This window comes from Crinia signifera, chromosome 4 (assembly GCF_055691185.1).
Source record: "Crinia signifera chromosome 4, ASM5569118v1, whole genome shotgun sequence".
In the NCBI taxonomy this organism is placed as follows: Eukaryota; Metazoa; Chordata; class Amphibia; order Anura; family Myobatrachidae; genus Crinia; species Crinia signifera.
The window spans coordinates 1,563,253-1,589,217 of NC_139220.1; the positions used below are offsets into that span (position 1 = coordinate 1,563,253).

The 25,965-nt window shown below is 46.3% G+C and overlaps 1 protein-coding gene and 1 long non-coding RNA gene across 2 annotated transcripts in view; both read left to right on the plus strand.

Moving 5' to 3' along the window:
• Positions 1-25,965, plus strand: part of LOC146073543 (ras-related and estrogen-regulated growth inhibitor) — an 80,376-nt gene that overhangs the window by 46,988 nt on the left and 7,423 nt on the right. The window contains exon 4 of the mRNA XM_083180726.1: positions 12,217-12,290. Coding sequence (XP_083036852.1) covers positions 12,217-12,290 — 74 coding nt within the window. The remainder of the gene's footprint in view (positions 1-12,216; positions 12,291-25,965) is intronic.
• Positions 5,110-10,127, plus strand: LOC146073542 (uncharacterized). Its single transcript, XR_014473286.1, has 4 exons — positions 5,110-8,247; positions 8,346-8,411; positions 9,324-9,436; positions 9,725-10,127. It is a non-coding gene; the product is annotated as an uncharacterized LOC146073542 (long non-coding RNA).

Here is a 25,965-nt window from a genome sequence, read left to right on the forward strand (position 1 = left end):
ATAGCAAAACCCAACTGTTTTGCAATATCTCATCTACAATTGAATTCCGCCTCTTATGGAGTGTACACATGGTGAGATTCCCTTGCTATTCGACTTAAGATTCGAGTGCTGAGGTCATGGGTTTGATTCCCACTATGGCTGTGACTGTGTGGCGTTTGTATATTCTCACCGTACTTGCACGGGTTTCCTCCGGGTTCACCGGTTTCCTCCCGCAATCCAATAATATACTGTTAGGTTAATTGGTTCCTAACAAAAATTAAGGTACTCTTTACCTAGAACAGCGCCTACGATTTTGATCTTAGGCATCGCAAGGTAAAAAATCGTGTCGGTCGCATCGCATGCGGCCAAAAAATCGCATGCGATGCGACCAACGCGATTACCGCGATTTTACATAGGGAACAATGTTAAATGGCCCAATTGACCCGATTTTACATAGGGAAGAATGTTAAATGGCCCACAGACCCCAAATAGCCACCCTGAAGTGTGAAATGGCCCCCCCCAATTGTTAACGCCACCCCACGATCAACGTGAACCCGAAGCGTGGCAAGCGTAGCGAGCCCGCGAGGGGCGGCGGTACGCGTCCTCCGACCTTTTCATACCCCCACTATCCACGTCGGCGTGGAGTTGATAATAGAAAGTGTGGCCAGCGCAGCGAGCCACCGAGCCCGAAGCGTGGTATCCGCGTCCCCTCGCGGGCTTCACAGGTATCCGCGTCCCCTCGAGGGCTTCACAGGTATCCGCGTCCCCTCGCGGGCTTCACAGGTATCCGCGTTCCCTCGCGGGCTTCATAGGTATCCGCGTCCCCTCGCGGGGCTCACTACGCTCGCCACGCTTCGGGCTCGGTGGCTCGCTGCGCTCGCCACACTTTCTATTCTCAACTCCACGCCGACGTGGATAGTGGGGGTATGAAAAGGTCGGAGGACGCGTACCGCCACCCCTCGCGGGCTCGCTGCGCGCGCCACGCTTCGGGTTGACATTGATCGTGGGGTGGCGTTAACAATTGGGGGGGGGGGCATTTCACACTTCAGGGTGGCTATTTGGGGTCTGTGGGCCATTTAACATTGTTTCCTATGTAAAATCAGGTCAATTGGGCCATTTAACATTGTTCCCTATGTACAATCGCGGTAATCGCGTCGGTCGCATCGCATGCGTTTTTTGGCCGCATGCGATGCGACCGACGCAATTTACATTTCAACATGCATTTCTATGTAAAATCGCGGGCATCGCATTGGTCGCATCGTATGCCATTATAATGGCATGCGATGTACATGCGATGCCCGCGATGGGCGCCGTTCTAGTTAAAGAGTACCAAAATTAACCCTAGAATGTCTGTGTGTGCATGTACATGTGGTAGGGAATATAGAATGTAAGCTCCACTGGGGCAGGGACTGATGTGAATGTTTGAATATTCTCTGTAAAGCGCTGCGGAATATGTGTGCGCTATATAATAACTGGTAATAATATTCTCTGTACTGCGCTGCGGAATATGTGTGCGCTATATAAGAAACATAATAAATAATATACAATCTTTGCTATCTCTGTACTTTTTACATACAACTCATGCAATCAGCATTAGATTTGCACTATATAGTCATTGCTGCCCTGTCTATCTGGGTTTCCATTTGTGCTGTCACGGGAGCGCGCATCGGGATCGCAAGGTAAAAAACCTGTGAGATCTGCATACAATCTGCTTACCATCTGCATGCAATCGAATGTCAAATCTCACCGTGTGTACACAGCATTAGTATACTATTTGCTATTTTTTTTTTAGATAAACATTTTTGTTGTACATTTAACAGATGTCCCTGAATATCCAATCAGTACAAAATATCGGGAAACGGTCATCTGTCAGACCAGACTTTGGTCGACTGTCATTAGGTCGACCCCAGAAGGTCGACTGGGTTAAAGGTCGACATGGGTCAAGGTCGACATGACTTAAGGTCGACATGAGCCAAGGTCAACATGGGTTTAGGTCGACATGAGTTTTTCACTGTTGTTTGAGCCGACATGTGCCGACAGGCGGTATTTCATGCCCTACCATCCACTAGAGCGTTGTTGGGAGAATAAAATAGTGTGCCGAGCGTAGCGAGGCACCGTGCCCGAAGCATTGCGAGCGATGCGAGGGGCTGCGGTTAAACTCCAACTGTGTCCATGTCGACTGTGTCGACATTCAAGTAAAAAAACAGTGAAAAACTTATGTTGACCTAATGACTGTCAACCTAAAACCATGCCGACCTTGGCCCATGTCGACCTTAAGTCATGTCGACCTTGAGCCATGTCGTCCTTTAACCCTGTCGACCTTGGGGCCAGTCGACCTTCCGGGGTCGACCTAATGACAGTCGACCTAAGTCTGGTCTAACAGATGTACAGATTCCAAAATAGCACAGAATTTGATATCACTCATACAGTAGATATTTGAAGGGTTCCACAATCCCCAAAACATGCATCATTGGTGTAAACTGAAGAAGCCCTTGGACAGTTAAACAGTCTCTTTGCATTAAAGCCCCGTACACACGGGGAGAGATATATTGCTTGCAATATATTGCTGAGCAATATATTGCTCTGTGTCTCCTGTTCATCAGCGACCAGAGATGGTCGCTGATGACAAGGAACCTCTGCTGGGTAAGCTGCAGAGGTAATTAGCTGGTCGCAGGAGCAAGCTCCTGCGACCAGCGATTACAATGGGGCTGAAAACGGGAGCGCGCACCTGGCGATTTATCGCCGGGGCACACTTCCATCACTGGCAATATGGTCGCCTGCGACCATATTCCCAGCGATTATAGCCCCTATCGCCCCCGTGTGTACACAGCATAAGGCTCTGAATCCTTGCTTTTGCAGCCACAATCTCAAGTATATATATATATTATATAGAGTCTTTTCCAGCATTCTCAAACTACAGAATCAAAGTCAAATAAATGCTGCAGATGCAACCTTTAGTATCTTGCCTTATGTTCAGTACATTATCCGGTTGCACAGTGTCCAAATGTTAAACCAACAGTCTATGCATGGACTTGTCTTTTGCAGTATCAGGACTAAACGTTGTAGTACTATAACACAAACAGCAATAGCTGAAACTTGCAAAGGCTGGGTGACCAAATACAGACTAGTCACATGTAATGGTGTGTACACACGGGTCTATATGATTGCTGGGGATATATTGCTAGCAATATATCCCCAGCAATCATATTGCTAGTGTCTCCTTTTCATCAGCGATGAAAAGGAGACACTGCTACGGGGCGGAGGCGGAGCGCAGCAGCAGGTGACGGGAGGAGGGAGGGAGCAGCGTCGCAGGGCATGGGAGAACAGCGCTGATTTCTCCAGCGCTGACCTCCTGCCCGTCGATCGCTGGGGGAAGCCGCTGGTCGCAGGAGCATGCTCCTGCGACCAGCGGCCATGAAGGGTTGGCCGCGGGAGCGCGCTCCCAGCCATCTATCGCCGGCTGCACATGAAATCACTGGCAATATGGTCGCTGAGCGACCATTTTGCCAGCGATTTCATACATAATTGCACCCGTGTGTACGCACCTTAAGTGCTGATTCAGCTGCTTGACTGGGAATGTCTTTAATGCTGGGTCTGTATCACAAACAAATGCCTGTCCATCACTGGTTACTTACTCACAGCAGCCAGGGTGCTCATCTCCTCTCAGCACTACTGTACCTTATAGCTTCACAGCAGCCAGGGTGCTCATCTCCTCTCAGCACTACCTTATAGCTTCACAGCAGCCAGGGTGCTCATCTCCTCTCAGCACTACCTATAGCTTCACAGCAGCCAGGGTGCTCATCTCCTCTCAGCACTACCTATAGCTTCACAGCAGCCAGGGTGCTCATCTCCTCTCAGCACTACCTATAGCTTCACAGCAGCCAGGGTGCTCATCTCCTCTCAGCACTACCTATAGCTTCACAGCAGCCAGGGTGCTCATATCCTCCCAGCACTACCTTATAGCTTCACAGCAGCCAGGGTGCTCATCTCCTCTCAGCACTACCTATAGCTTCACAGCAGCCAGGGTGCTCATCTCCTCCCAGCACTACCTTATAACTTCACAGCAGCCAGGGTGCTCATCTCCTCTCAGCACTACCTATAGCTTCACAGCAGCCAGGGTGCTCATCTCCTCCCAGCACTACCTTATAACTTCACAGCAGCCAGGGTGCTCATCTCCTCTCAGCACTACCTTATAGCTTCACAGCAGCCAGGGTGCTCATCTCCTCTCAGCACTACCTATAGCTTCACAGCAGCCAGGGTGCTCATCTCCTCCCAGCACTACCTTATAACTTCACAGCAGCCAGGGTGCTCATCTCCTCTCAGCACTACCTATAGCTTCACAGCAGCCAGGGTGCTCATCTCCTCCCAGCACTACCTTATAACTTCACAGCAGCCAGGGTGCTCATCTCCTCTCAGCACTACCTATAGCTTCACAGCAGCCAGGGTGCTCATCTCCTCTCAGCACTACCTTATAACTTCACAGCAGCCAGGGTGCTCATCTCCTCTCAGCACTACCTATAGCTTCACAGCAGCCAGGGTGCTCATCTCCTCTCAGCACTACCTATAGCTTCACAGCAGCCAGGGTGCTCATCTCCTCTCAGCACTACCTATAGCTTCACAGCAGCCAGGGTGCTCATCTCCTCTCAGCACTACCTATAGCTTCACAGCAGCCAGGGTGCTCATCTCCTCTCAGCACTACCTTATAGCTTCACAGCAGCCAGGGTGCTCATCTCCTCTCAGCACTACCTATAGCTTCACAGCAGCCAGGGTGCTCATATCCTCCCAGCACTACCTTATAACTTCACAGCAGCCAGGGTGCTCATCTCCTCTCAGCACTACCTTATAACTTCACAGCAGCCAGGGTGCTCATCTCCTCTCAGCACTACCTTATAGCTTCACAGCAGCCAGGGTGCTCATCTCCTCTCAGCACTACCTATAGCTTCACAGCAGCCAGGGTGCTCATCTCCTCCCAGCACTACCTTATAACTTCACAGCAGCCAGGGTGCTCATCTCCTCTCAGCACTACCTATAGCTTCACAGCAGCCAGGGTGCTCATCTCCTCCCAGCACTACCTTATAACTTCACAGCAGCCAGGGTGCTCATCTCCTCTCAGCACTACCTATAGCTTCACAGCAGCCAGGGTGCTCATCTTCTCTCAGCACTACCTATAGCTTCACAGCAGCCAGGGTGCTCATCTCCTCCCAGCACTACCTTATAACTTCACAGCAGCCAGGGTGCTCATCTCCTCTCAGCACTACCTATAGCTTCACAGCAGCCAGGGTGCTCATCTCCTCCCAGCACTACCTATAGCTTCACAGCAGCCAGGGTGCTCATCTCCTCCCAGCACTACCTTATAGCTTCACAGCAGCCAGGGTGCTCATCTCCTCCCAGCACTACCTTATAGCTTCACAGCAGCCAGGGTGCTCATCTCCTCTCAGCACTACCTATAGCTTCACAGCAGCCAGGGTGCTCATCTCCTCCCAGCACTACCTATAGCTTCACAGCAGCCAGGGTGCTCATCTCCTCCCAGCACTACCTATAGCTTCACAGCAGCCAGGGTGCTCATCTCCTCCCAGCACTACCTTATAGCTTCACAGCAGCCAGGGTGCTCATCTCCTCCCAGCACTACCTATAACTTCACAGCAGCCAGGGTGCTCATCTCCTCTCAGCACTGTAGCCAGCCCAGGGTGCTCATCTCCTCTCAGCACTACTGTACCTTATAGCTTCACTCCCTGTGGCTATGGAGGGATCACATAAACTCCAGGGTCTCCCAAAGTCTTTCTCTGCAGCTTAGCTGGCTAACTTCAGTGTCCTTGCTCCCAGCAGCTATCACTCAGCAACCATGCTCTCTTCATATGCTGGCTGACTCAGTCCTCCCTTTTGCTATCACTTTCTAAAACTCCTCACCTCATCCTGTGCATGTTAGGGATGGCCATCGACCATCGATGATTCAAAATCATCGATGGTTCATGGCCAATGTCGAATAATTTTGCCATCGATGGGGGAGAACCAGATGGTTTCCCTCCATCGATGGAACAGCAAAACAATGTTTTGCTTTTTTTTTTTTTTCAAAGTGCCGGGACACGGAGCATAGCCCCACCCCCTGACACCCACGAAGCCCTGCCCCCGTATTTTGATTGGCCCACAGGCCAATCAATCAAACACAATGGATGACCATCGATATGTAAAAATATCGATGGTCATCCATTGCATAGTTTAGCACTATCGATGGCCTGTTGCAGAATTGCCATCGATGGCAACCATCGATGGCAATGGCAACGATGTCCATCCCTAGTGCATGTGTGGCCAGCTTCCTGAGCCAATCCATGCACTAGGAAGTGCATGCTATACATGTGGACACATGAGAGAAGTACCCAGAGTGTCCCTGAAATGAGGCAGCAGAGTAAATAAAGCACATGGATGTTTTCCATAACAAAACAACAAATATTCATACACATTCCTGTACATTGCTTCAAAAAAACAGTCCCAGTATTTCTTTCTGGGGTGCCACACATGTCTTAGGTAGTCTCAAACTGCCATTGGTTGACAGATATGGAAAATCCTCTATGCTTGAGCTAAATATCTAGATATATCGGGTGACATTCTATGGGATGAGATGTGTGTTTTTTGGCGATTATTAGTAAAAAAAATGGCGACATCGCATTTTTCCTTGAAATCGCATATTTAATAGGATTCGCTAAGGGACGGATATAGCATATTATGTGCGATAACTCATGCGAACTGTGTGAAAAAATCACATTTTTATCGCATCCAGATGTTTTCGTACAGAAAAGTATATAAATCGCTTATTTAATGGTATGCGTTTTCGTAAATCGCACTTTTTAGGTGTCTAATAGTCGCACTTATTTCAGACCAGGTTCTGTTTGGCGATTTGGCCCAGAACTCACTTTGGTCAAGTGCACACATGGTTAATTTCAACACAGGTGCACTCAATTTCACTCAGAAACACCCCTACATATACCCCAACATCATTAAGGACACCTGTGAGGGTTTGAGACATGGAGATTTTGCAGAGTGGTTTGGAGTTGCTGATTTGTGATGTGGCCCATTTGGAGGAGCTGCGCAGGAGGGAGGAAGCTGCGCACCAGATCCAGGTAGCCCCCCGACTACTGCGTACCCCATGTATGTATCGTGCTCGGCTGTACCTGGACTCCCTCTCGGGTCAACAGGTTGTGGGGATGTTTAGGCTGAACCGCAATAACCTGTTGGACTTATATGAGCAGGTGAGAGATGATTTGGACACTTTCGGGGGAGGCAACTATGCAGTGTCTGGGCTGCAGAAATTAATGTGTACCCTCTACTATTTGGCCACAGGCTCCACTCAGTCTGTGACCGCATGGTCCTTGGGGGTATCACAGGCCACTTTCTCTAAGCATTTTACTCAAGTGTTACTTGCTTTAAAGAAGTTGTGGCACACATACATCAGATTCCCACGTTCTGAGTTGGAGTGGCAGGACCACAAGGTGGCTTTCTATAGATTTTCAGCATTCCCTCACGTGCTGGGAGCTATAGACTGCACACACATTGGGATTAGGGCACCGCACGTGCGGGGATACGTCTATGTCAATCGGCGTGGGCGGCACTCTTTGAACGTTCAGATGGTATGTGATGCTCATCTCAAAATCCTAAGTGTTGTAGCAGGCTTCCCTGGGAACTGCCATGACGCCTATATTCTGAGGCACTCAGCCCTCTGCAACCGATTCAACCAACAACAAATGCCAGAGGGCTGGCTACTTGGTAAGTACATTTTTACATATTACCCTCTCTGTCCTTATTTGTACCTGCTCAAATGTGTGTGTTTCCAGTTTCACAAGCATATTGCTCTTGTCCCAGTGTCTCCCGTTTGCACAATGCACATACCTTACCATATAAGGCAATAACTTCCTATCTGTGTTTTAGGTGACTCAGGATATGGGTGTGTTTCCTGGATCATGACACCTTTGCGCTCCCCAGAGGGCCCTGCACAGCACCGGTATAATGAATCCCATATTGCAACCCGCAATGTGGTGGAGCGTACATTTGACGTATTGAAAAGTAGATTCCGGTGTTTGGACCGGTCATCGGGTACGCTGATGATCGTCCAGCCTTGCTGCATGTTACACAACATAGCCCTGTCCCAACCTGACTATGTGGAGGAGGAACATGCAGCAGTCGTGCAGGAAGTCCAACCTACCACACCTCGGGTAGTGAGGGGTACGCAGAGGGGGATTCTGGTGCGTTCACAAATCAGCAGCCGTTACTTTTCTGGTAAGCACATGTGCCCTGTATTCCAACATGTACCTTTGCTGTAATTGTACTGATAAACCAATTATTTAGCAATACCATCTGTTTCCACCCACATTTAGCCTAATACACAGAGCCCAACGGATGCAGCTGGTGGTGCTGACCTATCCCTTGCTGGTATCAACCTTGTAAGTACATTTGTAACATGTATGAATTAATTTTGCGCTAAAACATGGCTCACCTGGTGTTGTGGAACTACACGTGCCAGCATGCCCTGACACACTATAACCATTACAGTCCAAACCATGAGTGTCAGAGCTTGCTGGAATATGTAGTTCCACAACCTTTGACGGGCCAGAAGTTACCCAACACTACTTTTCAGCAATCCCATTGTCATATACCATTACACTATGTCATATTTCACACAACAATTGCTTTAAAATAATACACAGACAAAATGGGATGCATTTAGACATTTTTACTGCAGTATAGTATGTCATAAACAACCTGCATTTTTGACACTCAAACATTCGAACTGTCGGGGGATGTAACAAGATGTATTGCATATTAGATGCAAATTAAAAATGTATAAAAAATATGAATTATTTTCTCCCACCATCAGGCCACCCTAAACCACTTCTGGAAGCTGCACCCAGGCCACCCCGGGTCCTAATACTTCGACGGGGTGGGGAAGTGGGGGAGCCACTTACTGGGGTGCTAGATACACTACTCAGTGTAGATGCTGGTGCACCGATGACATTGACCTCCATCTGCTGAATTTGTGCCTGCATACCTATTAAGGCATTGGTCTGCGCTGTGCACGATTGGCTAAGTGCAGCTATACTTTGCGCAAGGCTCCCAATATGGCTATTCTGTTCTTAATTGCAGAAAAGTGTGACGCATGTACCCCTGGATGTTTCCTATTTGCAGGCTTTGGGAGGCCATAAATTCTATTTGTTTCTCCTTGAAATTTACCAAGGAGTTAGCTACTTGGGAAGCAGAAGCTGCTGTATGGGGTGTGTTTGTGGGTGGGGGTGGGTTGGGAGTCACCCCACTTGGGGGAAGATCACTCTGTGATGACGTCTGTATTTCCTCCTCAGCCGGAAAGGTCTCCACGGGTTCTAGAATGATGTCCATTTCGTCCAACATCATCATAGAGAATTCTGTTGGTTGTGTTCCTAGTTGTACAGTACCTGTGGATACAGATGAAGAGGTAAGTACTGATGCATATAAAGGCCAGTCTCTCTTCAGTACTGTTTTTGAAAGGGCTTGAGATGCTGAACGCACATACCTAGGGGTATTATGTACTTACACATGTACCCCGATACTTCATGTAACATTGACATTAATAATAAGTGAGATGGCTAGGTCAGATTACATTCATTTCCGTTGCAATGTAGCAGCAGAAGATGAATGTAGTGTAAGATATTGTTGATGTGACATGGGTGTGTGTACTGTATGTGTAATGGCCTGTTTTTTGTCCATTTACCTGCTTCCACAGATTCTGCTCCAACGGGCCTTCTTTTCTGTGATGCGTGAGCACTTCGGGACGGACAATCTGTGAAATGAAAGATGGGCAGCCATTATCTACCTTGCAATTGATAAACATTTATGCCAAATATGCATTGAAATGACATTACTGGACAATACTTCCTTTGGTTAAGGACTACATTTTTTAGTCCCCACATTATTTGACATATGTTTTACACCTGATTTTTTTGTTAGATTATTATTAAACTATTTGTCACATTACAACTGGTGGAAAATCTGTGGTATGTAGGCATGGCAGCTAAACCACCAGTACACCAGTACAGTATGTTTTTTGGGCCACATACATGTTAAGCTGCTAGAAAGAATGTTAAAGTGTTGATCAATATCAGCAGTTGTGGAACTACACGGCCCAGCATTATGACCAATTTGAAAGTAGGAGCAGGCAATTTTTTTTGCCTGTCCTTGCTGGGCTATGTAGTTCCACAGCAGCACTTTACTTAGCATAACAATACAAGTGAACATTACAGTTTGAAAACATTGGCATGTATGTTTAAGATTGCATGTGGTCACACTTACCAGCTCTGGGTTGCGTCGGCGGCCTATCGGTATCCGCCACGTGCATGCCAGGCAGGACCTCAGGGGGTATGATTTGCTTTAACTTGACCTCATAGGACGTGTAGCAGACAGTGGTGGGGCTTCCTCCGCCAGTCTTGGTGGCCTCCTCCAACTCCATGGCCATTTTACTTTTGAGCTGTCTCTTGATATCGTTGAACCTCTTCTTGACATTTCTGACCAGGCGCTTGTGCTGACTGACAGTGTTCACCACCTGGGTGATGTCCTTCCACATAGCCCTTTTCCGCTGTGCAGTGGTCTTGTGGTGACTTTTCCCCAGTAACCGGTCAAACAGGGGTATGATAGCCCGGACAAGCGCAGCATTTTCCTCGTATGAGAATCTGACCTTTCGGACACTTTTTGTGCGGCCAGCTTCTACCTCCTATTCCTCCTCATTTTCGACTCCAGCCATGTACCCCTCCTCCTCCATGCCAGTGTCTTCCTCCTCCTCACCTCCATCTTCCTCCACCTCTGACATGTGGCCCTCCTGCAGCTGCTCTGGGGTAAGAAATAGGACCTGGGTATAGGATGGGGATGCCAGCGGATCCTCCACCTCCTCCTGCTGGGGCTGGCCTTGCTGTGGCCATGCTGCCTGCCACACTGCTGCCACTCCCTGTAATGGAGGACGACCTCAGCAGTCTCTGCTGCCTCTCCCACTTGGCGGGCTGCTGCCACTTCTCCCTCTGCCACTTCTCCCTCTGCCACTGCTCCCTCTGCCACTGCTCCCTCTGCCACTGCTCCCTCTGCCACTCCTCACTCTGCCACTAACACCTCTTCCTCTGCTCACACTGCCACTGCTCCTCTCCATGCTCCTTACTTCCTATCAAAGAGTGAAATGGCGCCCGTGCCCCTTTATATAGGGGGGTGTGATGCATAATGGAGGGGACAGAGGAGGGCCAATAGGTTAGGGGGTCTTAGTCATGCAGAGACAGTCTTGTAAATCGCACTCCGGGTGGTCCAAAACTCGCACATGACCGGCGGAAGAAATCACACTTTTTTGTGTCATAAATTCGCACCACTTCGCCGCAATTCGCACTACATCGCACTTTTCAGCCTCCAAATCGCATCCCATTAAATATGCGAATTATTACCAAAAAATGTGATTTCAAAAAGTGCGGCGATGTGGTGCGAGATAAAAAAATGCTCATTTATCTCATCCCATAGAATTTCACCCCTGGTATGGAATTCACATGGTATGTTGAGCCGCCGGAGCACCGCATTGATAGAGGTACAGTTTGTGTCAAATGACACCAATTTCTATGTCACAATTTTAAAAGGCAAAAAAGAGCGGAGGTGCAGGATCAAATAAGAACATAGTCTGTTTATATGCTTGGACTAACGGGCATAGATATATCGCCAATCGTCACGGTCTAGATGGGATGTCGTGAGTATCTAGTGGACATTGTATGCTGGGAGGCTGGGAAACGGGGGGGGGGGGAGCTGAGACCCCAACAGTGACCACAACTCCCCAATTTAGGGCCGCGAGCAGGGAGCTTCGTTAAAAACACGTCCTCCTTGGAGATACGCCCACCGGAAGTCCCTTTGAGAACAAATTTGTACTGCAATCAGATCTGAATAAGGACCAATAACTCTTCTTTCGTACTTGCTTCTATTGTATTGAAATATTTGACTGTTTTTTTAGATTTGTGTATTATTTAATTTTATGAATGTATCAATATAATTTATTTTTAAGATCTGAATAACACCCCCCTCCCCCCGTGTTTCCACCCCTCCTTTTCTTTGTTTCTTGACATATTTGTTATTGACTGTAGGTAGCACCTCTACCTGTACACAATCCTAGAGACAGTCGGTGCTTCTGTTGGCACAGTAGTGGACAGTTCAATATCCAGATATGTCAATATGCGTTTTCTTTTAACCCTTTTTCCTTAGAATCTACATATCGACATCAGACAACTATTGACGATGAAATGGTGGCCATGGAATTACTGGACACCGCTGGTCAGGTAAAGGATTTCCTTTGTTACTAAGTGCCTGGGCCAAGTAATTTGTCTATTGTTCTATTTCTTTTAGCATTGCTCCTTTTCCCCAGCATCAGATAGTGTGTACGCACTAACCAATGCCAGAGCCCTGACACCAATATCAGCATCAACTCGTTAAGTGTTATGGGGCTTTAGTTAAAATAGAAGTTCAAAACGTGGGTAAGTATTGAATAGGATGAAATGTGCCATCGGACAAACGCGGATGTAATTTCCATAGACAACACTAAAACACAGGAATCATTGCTGCACACACAGAAATGAACTGTGCAAAATTGACTATTTAAATAGTACAGACATGAGGAAGTATAGGCGTTAACACATACACTTTCTCTACGCAAATGAGATGGCTTCATCGAAAAACTCAAGCCAATCAGCAAGCACCTCTGTAGGAGCTGCCCACTGATTTAAATAGCTATGTTGTTAATCAAAAATCCCTCCATAGACTTCAGTGGTGGTAAAATCCATTGAAGTCTATGGTGTGAACCGCTATATTGTATCCTTGTGGTTTCCAACACTAAATAAAGGGTAATAGAGTTGAACCTCAAACAAGATATCATTTTGTTACGATAATAGGATTTCATACGATAATAGGATTCCAGTATTCATTCCCGATTGCAGGTTGATGGACCATGTGAATTAACAGAGAAAATATTGTAGTGTAATACAGCTTTTTAATAACAAAACAATATTAAAATTTCACAATAATAAAATTCCAAAGATTTCACAAAAAAAAGCCAAAATGGATCCGGAATAGAGACAGCAGTGGATAATTACCAAGTTAGAAGAACTGTAGGTTTACAGTTCTAATAGCGCATGTTGGTAAGATGGTGAGTCCCGAACACTCTGTCACCCTCCAGGAGTGTTTCCTTGGCAACCGGTCACTGCCTCTCCGGATACTACTGTAATGATCTCCACCAACGCGTTTCAATCCCAACTGGCGTCTTTCTTAAGGTGTAGAATAGTGTGATCACTCCTTCCTGTTAGGGATTTTATCCCCCTTAGACAATGAGAATCCTTTCTGTGCAGCTGGGTCCTATACATCAAATTCCTATTAGTCCTTTGACCTCTTGCCGCACCCTCTGGACATCCCATTGGCTCTCCATGGTAACATATTTCCATGGGAACACATCCCCAAACAATGCACATCTCATCACTCAAAGAGTTGAACCTGTTTATAGAGCCAAGAGCCCGATGCAGGTTTTAAAATACAGGGGGACCTCATGCATTTTTTTAAAACCAGTATCGGCTCAAAGAGCCCAGAACAAGTTATTCTTTTATATACTTTAAACACATTTTAACAGAGAAGCACTGTACACATCTCACTGATCTGTGTACACTTCATGTTCGGGAGTGATTGGCTGATGGCAAACAAGGCAGCCAAAGACAACTTATTATCATCATCATTTATTTATTTATATGGTGCCAAAAAGTTTTCCGCAGCGCATAACAGTACAAAAATGAGCAAAAAAACCCCTATTAAATAAATTACAATACCATTTAGGACAAGTACATGGTAAATAAAGACAGTTCCATCAGGCGCCTACAAAACAAGATAAGCAGCGCTAAAACAAAATCACGATTGTTTGATCTATCACAAGTAGAAATTTATTCACAATTAACTGGGTAAAAAAACATAGTAAATAAATGAATGGTTAAAAAGGGGTTAAACCTCCAGATGGCCCAATTGGGACTGTATATTCTGAGTATGGGCATCTAGGAATGGACTCTCCAGGACACCCCAAAATACATGGTTGGTGGTTATCTTGAAATTCTGAAATTAACCCCTTTTTAACCATTCATTTATTTACTATGGTTTTTTTACCCAGTAAATTGTGAATACATTTCTACTTGTGATAGATCAACCAATCGTGATTTTGTTTAAGCGCTGCTTATCTTGTTTTGTATGCGTATGTATGTTTCTCAGGACTGACCATTCTGTTCCAAGCAGCAGCTGGTAAAGACCACCCTCACTAGTGAGATCCGGCCCACAATTTTGGTATTTTTATTTCCATCAGGGGGCAGGATGCTGAAGCAATTATGGTGGCAATGATATATCTTTCAAGAAGAGCACATGAGGAGAGAGGCCCCTGCCTGTGAGAGCTTACATTCTAGAGGGGCAGACAGACAGTAGTGACACAGGAGGGGTAGAAGTGAGCATAAAAAGGATTAGGATGAGAGATAGCTGTGCTGAGAATGCAAAAGCACTGGTCTGATACTCGATTATTGCAGGAGCAGATTTAAGGATACTACTACACTGTAGACACCATTGCACTGACAATTTAGAAGTCTTCTGCCAGTATCTTTAGAGTGTCTGTCATGGTCTCGGGCTTAGAATAGCAAATACCAGGCTGGGGATTGACTGGATGTGATTCAGGGGTGTGGAATCTTACCGTGCTGATGGTTTTTACCAGTGACCCGTCCAAACAGGATATGGGCTTTGCTGCACCAGACACGCCAGTCGTGGTCCCCTGATCAGATTCCCCACTTAGGACTGGTAAGCTCTGGTAGACAGGTGGAGTGGAGCCAGGATTATTTATGGTCTCCATAGCCAGGTCAGGATCAAACGGGCAAAGTAGGTACCAAAGGATAAGGCAATAGGATGTCCAAGGTCAGGCTGGGTCATACACGAGCAAGCATGGTTTGCAGTACACTCGGATAAGGCAGGAGAATAATCAGGAAAGCAAGCGAGGTCAAACACTGGTAGTCTCTGGATACGGTACAGTAGGATTTGGTACGAGAGTAGTCAGCAATACAAGCTGAGGTCGTACACAGGATGTCTATGGATACGGTACACTAGGATTTGGTACGAGAGTAGTCAGGAATACAAGCTGAGGTCGTACACAGGATGTCTATGGATACGGTACAGTAGGATTTGGTACGAGAGTAGTCGGGAATAGAAGCTGAGGTCGTACACAGGATGTCTATAGATATGGTACAGTAGGATTTGGTACGAGAGTAGTCAGGAATACAAGCCGAGGTCATACACAGGATGTCTATGGATACGGTACACTAGGATTGAGTAAGAGAGTAGTCAGGAATACAAGCCGAGGTCGTACACAGGATGTCTATGGATACGGTACAGTAGGATTTGGTACGAGAGTAGTCAGGAATACAAGCTGAGGTCGTACACAGGATGTCTATGGATACGGTACAGTAGGATTTGGTACGAGAGTAGTCAGGAATACAAGCTGAGGTCGTACACAGGATGTCTATGGATACGGTACACTAGGATTGAGTAGGAGAGTAGTCAGAAATACAAGCCGAGGTCGTACACAGGATATCTATGGATACGGTACACTAGGATTGAGTAGGAGAGTAGTCAGAAATACAAGCCGAGGTCGTACACAGGATGTCTATGGATACGGTACACTAGGATTGAGTAGGAGAGTAGTCAGAAATACAAGCCGAGGTCGTACACAGGATATCTATGGATACGGTACACTAGGATTGAGTAAGAGAGTAGTCAGGAATACAAGCCGAGGTCGTACACAGGATATCTATGGATACGGTACAGTAGGATTTGGTACGAGAGTAGTCAGGAATACAAGCCGAGGTCGTACACAGGATATCTATGGATACGGTACACTAGGATTGAGTACGAGAGTAGTCAGGAATACAAGCCGAGGTCATACACAGGATATCTATGGATACGGTACACTAGGATTTGGTACGAGAGTAGTCAGGAATACAAGCCGAGGTCGTACACAGGATGTCTATGGATACGGTACACTAGGATTGAGTACGAGAGTAGTCAGGAATACAAGCTGAGGTCGTACACAGGATGTCTATGGATACGGTACACTAGGATTGAGTAGGAGAGTAGTCAGGAATACAAGCTGAGGTCGTACACAGGATGTCTATGGATACGGTACAGTAGGATTTGGAACGAGAGTAGTCAGGAATACAAGCCGAGGTCATGCACAGGATATCTATGGATACGGTACACTAGGATTGAGTAGGAGAGTAGTCAGGAATACAAGCTGAGGTCGTACACAGGATGTCTATGGATACGGTACACTAGGATTTAGTAAGAGAGTAGTCAGGAATACAAGCCGAGGTCGTACACAGGATGTCTATGGATACGGTACACTAGGATTTGGTACGAGAGTAGTCAGGAATACAAGCCGAGGTCGTACACAGGATGTCTATGGATACGGTACACTAGGATTGAGTACGAGAGTAGTCAGGAATACAAGCTGAGGTCGTACACAGGATGTCTATGGATACGGTACACTAGGATTGAGTAAGAGAGTAGTCAGGAATACAAGCTGAGGTCGTACACAGGATGTCTATGGATACGGTACAGTAGGATTTGGAACGAGAGTAGTCAGGAATACAAGCCGAGGTCATGCACAGGATATCTATGGATACGGTACACTAGGATTGAGTAGGAGAGTAGTCAGGAATACAAGCTGAGGTCGTACACAGGATATCTATGGATACGGTACAGTAGGATTTGGTACGAGAGTAGTCAGGAATACAAGCTGAGGTCGTACACAGGATGTCTATGGATACGGTACACTAGGATTGAGTAGGAGAGTAGTCAGAAATACAAGCCGAGGTCGTACACAGGATGTCTATGGATATGGTACAGTAGGATTTGGTACGAGAGTAGTCAGGAATACAAGCCGAGGTCGTACACAGGATGTCTATGGATACGGTACAGTAGGATTTGGTATGAGAGTAGTCAGGAATACAAGCCGAGGTCGTACACAGGATGTCTATGGATACGGTACAGTAGGATTTGGTACGAGAGTAGTCAGGAATACAAGCCGAGGTCGTACACAGGATGTCTATGGATACGGACAGTAGGATTTGGTACGAGAGTAGTCAGGAATACAAGCTGAGGTCGTACACAGGATATCTATGGATACGGTACACTAGGATTGAGTAGGAGAGTAGTCAGGAATACAAGCTGAGGTCGTACACAGGATGTCTATGGATACGGTACACTAGGATTGAGTAGGAGAGTAGTCAGAAATACAAGCCGAGGTCGTACACAGGATGTCTATGGATATGGTACAGTAGGATTTGGTACGAGAGTAGTCAGGAATACAAGCCGAGGTCGTACACAGGATGTCTATGGATACGGTACAGTAGGATTTGGTACGAGAGTAGTCAGGAATACAAGCTGAGGTCGTACACAGGATGTCTATGGATACGGTACACTAGGATTTAGTAAGAGAGTAGTCAGGAATACAAGCCGAGGTCATACCCAGGATGTCTATGGATACGGTACAGTAGGATTTGGAACGAGAGTAGTCAGGAATACAAGCCGAGGTCGTACACAGGATGTCTATGGATACGGTACAGTAGGATTTGGTACGAGAGTAGTCAGGAATACAAGCTGAGGTCGTACACAGGATGTCTATGGATACGGTACACTAGGATTGAGTAGGAGAGTAGTCAGAAATACAAGCCGAGGTCGTACACAGGATGTCTATGGATATGGTACAGTAGGATTTGGTACGAGAGTAGTCAGGAATACAAGCCGAGGTCATACACAGGATATCTATGGATACGGTACAGTAGGATTTGGTATGAGAGTAGTCAGGAATACAAGCCGAGGTCGTACACAGGATATCTATGGATACGGTACACTAGGATTGAGTAGGAGAGTAGTCAGGAATACAAGCTGAGGTCGTACACAGGATGTCTATGGATACGGTACAGTAGGATTTGGTACGAGAGTAGTCAGGAATACAAGCTGAGGTCGTACACAGGATGTCTATGGATACGGTACACTAGGATTGAGTAGGAGAGTAGTCAGAAATACAAGCCAAGGTCGTACACAGGATGTCTATGGATATGGTACAGTAGGATTTGGTACGAGAGTAGTCAGGAATACAAGCCGAGGTCGTACACAGGATGTCTATGGATACGGTACAGTAGGATTTGGTATGAGAGTAGTCAGGAATACAAGCCGAGGTCGTACACAGGATATCTATGGATACGGTATACTAGGATTGAGTAGGAGAGTAGTCAGGAATACAAGCTGAGGTCGTACACAGGATGTCTATGGATACGGTACAGTAGGATTTGGTACGAGAGTAGTCAGGAATACAAGCCGAGGTCATACACAGGATGTCTATGGATACGGTACACTAGGATTGAGTAGGAGAGTAGTCAGGAATACAAGCTGAGGTCGTACACAGGATGTCTATGGATACGGTACACTAGGATTGAGTAGGAGAGTAGTCAGGAATACAAGCCGAGGTCGTACACAGGATATCTATGGATACGGTACACTAGGATTTGGTACGAGAGTAGTCAGGAATACAAGCCGAGGTCATACCCAGGATATCTATGGATACGGTACACTAGGATTTGGAACGAGAGTAGTCAGGAATACAAGCCGAGGTCGTACACAGGATGTCTATGGATACGGTACACTAGGATTGAGTAGGAGAGTAGTCAGGAATACAAGCTGAGGTCGTACACAGGATGTCTATGGATACGGTACACTAGGATTGAGTAGGAGAGTAGTCAGGAATACAAGCCGAGGTCGTACACAGGATATCTATGGATACGGTACACTGGGTTTTGGTACGAGAGTAGTCAGGAATACAAGCCGAGGTCGTACACAGGATGTCTATGGATACGGTACACTAGGATTGAGTAGGAGAGTAGTCAGGAATACAAGCTGAGGTCGTACACAGGATGTCTATGGATACGGTACACTAGGATTGAGTAGGAGAGTAGTCAGGAATACAAGCCGAGGTCGTACACAGGATATCTATGGATACGGTACACTAGGATTTGGTACGAGAGTAGTCAGGAATACAAGCCGAGGTCGTACACAGGATGTCTATGAATACGGTACACTAGGATTGAGTAGGAGAGTAGTAAGGATTACAAGCCGAGGTCGTACACAGGATGTCTATGGATACGGTACACTAGGATTTGGTACGAGAGTAGTCAGGAATACAAGCTGAGGTCGTACACAGGATGTCTATGGATACGGTACACTAGGATTGAGTAGGAGAGTAGTCAGAAATACAAGCCGAGGTCATACACAGGATGTCTATGGATACGGTACACTAGGATAGAGTAGGATTTGGAACGAGAGTAGTCAGGAATACAAGCTGAGGACATACACAGGATGTCTATGGATACGGTACACTAGGATTTGGAACGAGAGTAGTCAGGAATACAAGCTGAGGTCGTACACAGGATGTCTATGGATACGGTACAGTAGGATTTGGAACGAGAGTAGTCAGGATTACAAGCCGAGGTCATACCCAGGATGTCTATGGATACGGTACACTAGGATTTGGAACGAGAGTAGTCAGGAATACAAGCTGAGGTCGTACACAGGATGTCTATGGATACGGTACACTAGGATTTGGTACGAGAGTAGTCAGGAATACAAGCCGAGGTCGTACACAGGATGTCTATGGATACGGTACAGTAGGATTTGGTACGAGAGTAGTCAGGAATACAAGCCGAGGTCATACACAGGATATCTATGGATACGGTACACTAGGATTTGGTACGAGAGTAGTCAGGAATACAAGCCGAGGTCATACACAGGATGTCTATGGATACGGTACATTAGGATTGGGTACGAGAGTAGTCAGGAATACAAGCCAAGGTCGTACACAGGATGTCTATGGATACGGTACATTAGGATTTGGTACGAGAGTAGTCAGGAATACAAGCCGAGGTCGTACACAGGATGTCTATGGATACAGTACACTAGGATTTGGTACGAGAGTAGTCAGGAATACAAGCTGAGGTCATACACAGGATGTCTATGGATACGGTACACTAGGATTTGGTACGAGAGTAGTCAGGAATACAAGCCGAGGTCGTACACAGGATGTCTATGGATACAGTACACTAGGATTTGTTACGAGAGTAGTCAGGAATACAAGCTGAGGTCGTACACAGGATGTCTATGGATACGGTACACTAGGATTTGGTACGAGAGTAGTCCGGAATACAAGCCGAGGTCGTACACAGGATGTCTATGGATACGGTACACTAGGATTTGGTACGAGAGTAGTCAGGAATACAAGCTGAGGTCGTACACAGGATGTCTATGGATACGGTACACTAGGATTGAGTAGGAGAGTAGTCAGAAATACAAGCCGAGGTCATACACAGGATGTCTATGGATACGGTACACTAGGATAGAGTAGGAGAGTAGTCAGAAATACAAGCCGAGGTCATACACAGTGGGCCAAATGTAATAGGGTGAGAGTTTCAGAAAGTGAGAGATTTTGGGAGCGTTTTCCCATGTTTTTTAAAGCAGCAATCAATTGCATGGCAAAATCAACCTGGCTTTGCAGTGCAATTGATTGCTGCTTTAAAAAAACATGGGAAAACTCTCCCAAAATCTCTCACTTTCTGAAACTCTCACCCTATTACATTTGGCCCAGGATGTCTATGGATACGGTACACTAGGATTGAGTAGGAGAGTAGTCAGGAATACAAGCTGAGGTCGTACACAGGATGTCTATGGATACGGTACACTAGGATTGAGTAGGAGAGTAGTCAGGAATACAAGCCGAGGTCATACACAGGATGTCTATGGATACGGTACACTAGGATTGAGTAGGAGAGTAGTCAGGATTACAAGCTGAGGTCATACACAGGATGTCTATGGATACGGTACAGTAGGATTGAGTAGGAGAGTAGTCAGGAATACAAGCCGAGGTCATACACAGGATGTCTATGGATACGGTACACTAGGATTGAGTAGGAGAGTAGTCAGGATTACAAGCCGAGGTCATACACAGGATGTCTATGGATAGGGTACACTAGGATTGAGTAGGAGAGTTGTCAGGAATACGAGCCGAGGTCAAACACAGGTAGTGTGTTATCTCAGTATAAGTCACAGGGAACACTGGAGCAGGTTAGTGAACCGATACTCTGGCAGAGTCTGTTTGACAGGAAGTGCCTTTTATAGAACGCTAATGAACTACAGCTGACAGCACTGAGCTAGAGCCTCACAGGTTCTTAACCAAGGAGAACTGCACCTCTTGCGCAGCGCACCCTAAAGAGTCTGCGCACTGGTCTATGTCACTACTGTGACTCCGACGCTTGCTGGGACACTGGAAGCTGGGCATCCGTAGTTGTTGCTAACTGTGACCCCAGCGCTCAATGGACATTGGAAGCCAGACATCCGCTATCACTGCTAACAGCGACTCCTGTGGACCCTGGAATGGGTAAGTCACCTGAACATTCCTAAAGGTTGTGACCGTGTCAAGATGTTGCTGATAGGCTGGGAAGAAGTGATGTCAGCATTGGAGTTTCCAGATTAGCCTCTGAGAGTAATGTGAGGGCAAACAAGACGGCGGTGCCAGTGTTTGAAAACTGGAGGGAAACTCTGCATGGTATAAGCGTGGCTGCGGCCTATAGGTTTGACAATGGAGTTTAGCATAGAAGTCAGGATGAGCGGAGTGCAGCAATGTAGTGTATGCAAGATGATAGGAAAGGTGCTGCCAGAAGACCGCGGGTCCCGCTGGGAACTCCTCGAGCATTTCAGAGTAAGCTTGGAGAAACACTTATAATGTAGGTATGTGTTTCTCAGACTCCGACTCATGACTTTTGAGAATGCACATCAGTAGCGCTAGTCCAAGACAGTTCTTCAAGACCATTCCCTCTACAGTCAATGAGATACGGAAGATGGTTGTAACTAATATGACAATCCAAAATCTAAGTCTGAAGTCTAAAAACTATGGGTGCTTTGTGTAATTTGGAATGAAAGCAATTAAGTATAAATCTTCAGGAATGAAGGCAGTTTTAAGCTGTACACTTCTGGGTTGATGACTTGTTCCACTGGGATAGGAGCAATAAAATGTGGCACAAATTTCATAGATGGAACTTTGAGTCTCAGATTAAGAGTAGATAACCATGCACAATCCCCAGGTTTTAAGGCGGGAACTGCATTAGTGTTTCCTAGCAGCAAATTTTTTGTTGTTTTTGGAGGCTTTCAGAAGAGTTTTTTGAATGGACTTCCAGATTTTAATGAACCATAAAAGAGTTAAATACACTGCAGGTGCAGATGAGACTACAAGAGGTTGAAACTGGTACCCTGGGATGAAATCCATAATTTGAAAAGAAAGGTGTAGTGGTAGAAAATGTGGAATTGGTTGTTATGGCAAAACTCTGCCCATGGAAGTAGCTTGGCCCATTCATCATGGTAAGAGGATGCGTACAGATGTAAAAATATTCCAAGTCTTGGTTGACGCTTTCAGTTTAGCCATTTATGGGTGGTAAGCCATCAAAAACATTAAGTTTGACTTGAAATATAGCATATAAATTTCCCTAGAATTTTTCAATGAATTATACTCCTCGATCAAAGATGATATCTTCAGATATGCCATGGAGCTTGAAGAGCTCTCAAACAAATAATTGTGCTAAGTTAGAAGCAGATGGAAGACAGGTGAGAGGAACAAAGTGAGCCATCTTGATGAAGGGGTCCATTATCACCCAGATACTTAGATTCCAGAAGATCATAAAAAAAAATTATTCATGGACAAGTGGGTCCATGGACTGAGGCAAAGACAACGGGATGAGATGTCCTGCCAGAGCTTGATGACTAATCTTGTGCTGGGCACACTTAAGACATGAAGCAACATATTCCTGAACATCTTTTTTGTGGGACGGCCACAAGTAAGATCTAGAAATAAACTTACAAGTTTTTTGGATGCCTGCATGACCAGCAAATTTTGAATAATGAGCCCAATAAAGAAGCCTCTTTTGTAATGCTGACTTTACAAAGGATTTCCCAGGAGGAGCAGTGGAGTCTATACAGATCGCGGAAAAAGCTAGAGGATCAATAATGAGATATTTTTCCATGGAACTTGAGTCACTATCTTGCTCCCACAAATGGGAAAGTGCATCTGCCTTGCTGGTTCAATGCCCCTAGACAAAAAGACAATTTGATATTGAATTGTGAAAAGAAGAGTGCCCATCTGACTTGTCAAATGATTCAATCAATGAGCTGTCTTCAGATACAATACATTTTTGTGATCTGTAATAATGGAGATTTCATGAGTAGCTCCTTCCAAGAAATCATTCCAATTTAATGGCAAGCAACTCTTGATCCCCGGTGGGGTAGTTTTGTTCTGCTGGAGAGAAGTTGCATGAAAACAATCAGCAGGGATGAAGGATGGAATAGAACTGCATCAACACCTACAGAAGAAGCATCTATTGTAGAGTGTACGGGAGAGATACATCCGGTTGTCTTAACACAGGAGAAAAGATGAAACTTTGCTTGAGAAGATGGGTAGCCCCATTTTGGGTGAACTTTCTGTAGTAGTTTGCAAAAAACACAAATCTTTGATTGCTTACAGTAGTGGATGGTATTGGCCAGTCCTGAATCATGAGTTTTTCGGTGACCATTTTGAGACCAGAACCTGAAATGATGTATCCGATAAATGGAATTGATTTCACCCCAAATATTGTAAAATCAATGGAATGGATTTCACCCCATGCTTGTAAAGCAGAGGATTAGCACAGAGATGATTGAGGACTTTTCACCCAGTGACAACTAATCTTACAACGTGGCTGTTATAGGTAAAGTCATAGTTTACAGGAGGCAAACTGGACAGCAGGGTGCCCGCAACAAGGTGCCTTTGCACCCCCTTACTAACAAATATCATCTAAGTCCATGACATTTCCATAAAGCAGATAACAAAAGATTTTATTCACAAAGTGTTGAAATACCGCAGAAGCGCTACTGAGACCAAAGGGCATAACAAGGTACTCATAGTGGCTGTCTCAGTGTTAAATGCTGTCTTCCACTCATCGTCTTCTCTGATTTGAATCAAATTATAAGCCCCCCGTAAATCCAACTTTGTACAAATTGTGGCTCCACTGACACAATCAAGTAGTTCTGCAATTAAAAAGGCAAAGGGTATAGATATTTAAAAGTGATATCATTCAAATCTCTGTAAAATCGATGCAGGGTCTCAATCCTACATCTTTTTTGTAGAGAAAAAAAGAATCCTGCACCCACAGGAGATGATGATGGTCTAATAACCTCTGGCTACTTTTTCTCTGCTATATTCTTGCATCTCGGGCAAAGAAAGCGGGTATATAAGCCTCTGGATGAGGAGCAGCATCTGGAGATTTTAGTTTAAATTCCGTGCAGGCAATACCTGCTGAAGGCAGGTACCAAAACGGATAGATCCCCAAGCAGTCACTTGGGAAGTGTTCAAATCAATTTGTGGATTGTTAATACAAAGCCACGGTAGACTTAAGGATGATGCTTTGTGTATCAATTGAAAACTTAAAAGCTCAGAATGGTGAACTCCAACCCTTACTCAGAGTTCTGAGGGCAATAATAGCTCCTAGAATATTACTACTGTCCACGGCAGTGAGATAAATTGGATTAGCAAGTATTACGATGGGAAGGGACCACCATTGTGCAAGCTTGGAAGTAATAAAGTTTATCTTACATTCTTATGGGATACAGGGAAGTCGTTCATAACGATGGGGAAAAGAGGGTTTCCGTAGGAGACAGGCAAATATAAAACTTTATACAGGGTGTACTGGCTCCTCCCCTCTGCTCCCCTCCCATCTAGCCAGTTTAAGAAAATGGGTACTCTTTACCTAGAACGGCGCCAGCGATTGAAATCGCGGGCGTCGTGGGTAAAAATCGCGGTGATCGCGGTCATCGCGGGCATCGCGGGTAAATCGGGATGGCCGCGATGACCGCGATGACCGCGATCACCGCGATTTTCCCATAGGGAACAATGTTAAAACGGCTGATTGACCGCGATTTTACTGTTAAATGCCTCAATGGACCCGATTTGGGGCCAAATAGGCCAAATTAACCCTTAAATGTCCCCCCAAATGTTTAACGCCACCCCACGATCCACGCCAACCCGAAGCGTGGCGAGCGCAGCGAGCCCGCGAGGGGCGGCGGTACGCGTCCTCCGACCTTTTCATGCCCTACTATCCACTAGGGCGTGGTGTGAGAATATAATAGTGTGGCGAGCGCAGCGAGCCACCGAGCCCGAAGCGTGGCGAGCGGACGCGGATACCTTCACAGGTAGACGCGTCCCCTCGCGGGCTTCACAGGTGTCCACCTCGCCACGGACACCTGTGAAGCCCGCGAGGGGACGCGTCTACCTGTGAAGGTATCCGCGTCCCCTCGCGGGGCTCGCTGCGCTCGCCACGCTTCGGGCTCGGTGGCTCGCTGCGCTCGCCACACTATTATATTCTCACACCACGCCCTAGTGGATAGTAGGGCATGAAAAGGTCGGAGGACGCGTACCGCCGCCCCTCGCGGGCTCGCTGCGCTCGCCACGCTTCGGGTTGGCGTGGATCGTGGGGTGGCGTTAAAAATTTGGGGGGACATTTAAGGGTTAATGGGCTCTGTGGCCCATTTAACATGGATTCCTATGGCCAAATCGGGTGGATTGAGCCATTTAACAGTAAAATCGGGTCCATCGCGCCTTTTAACATTGATTCCTATGGGAAATCGGGAGCATCGCGTCGCGGGCATCGCGGGTACATTTATGGACGGCCGCGACGCGACCGACACGATTTCAAAGTTTAACATTGGTTTCAATGGGAAATCTCGGGCATCGCGTCGGTCGCGTCGCGGCCATACATAAATGTACCCGCGATGCCCGCGACGGGCGCCGTTCTAGGTAAAGAGTACCAGAAAATGTGCCTC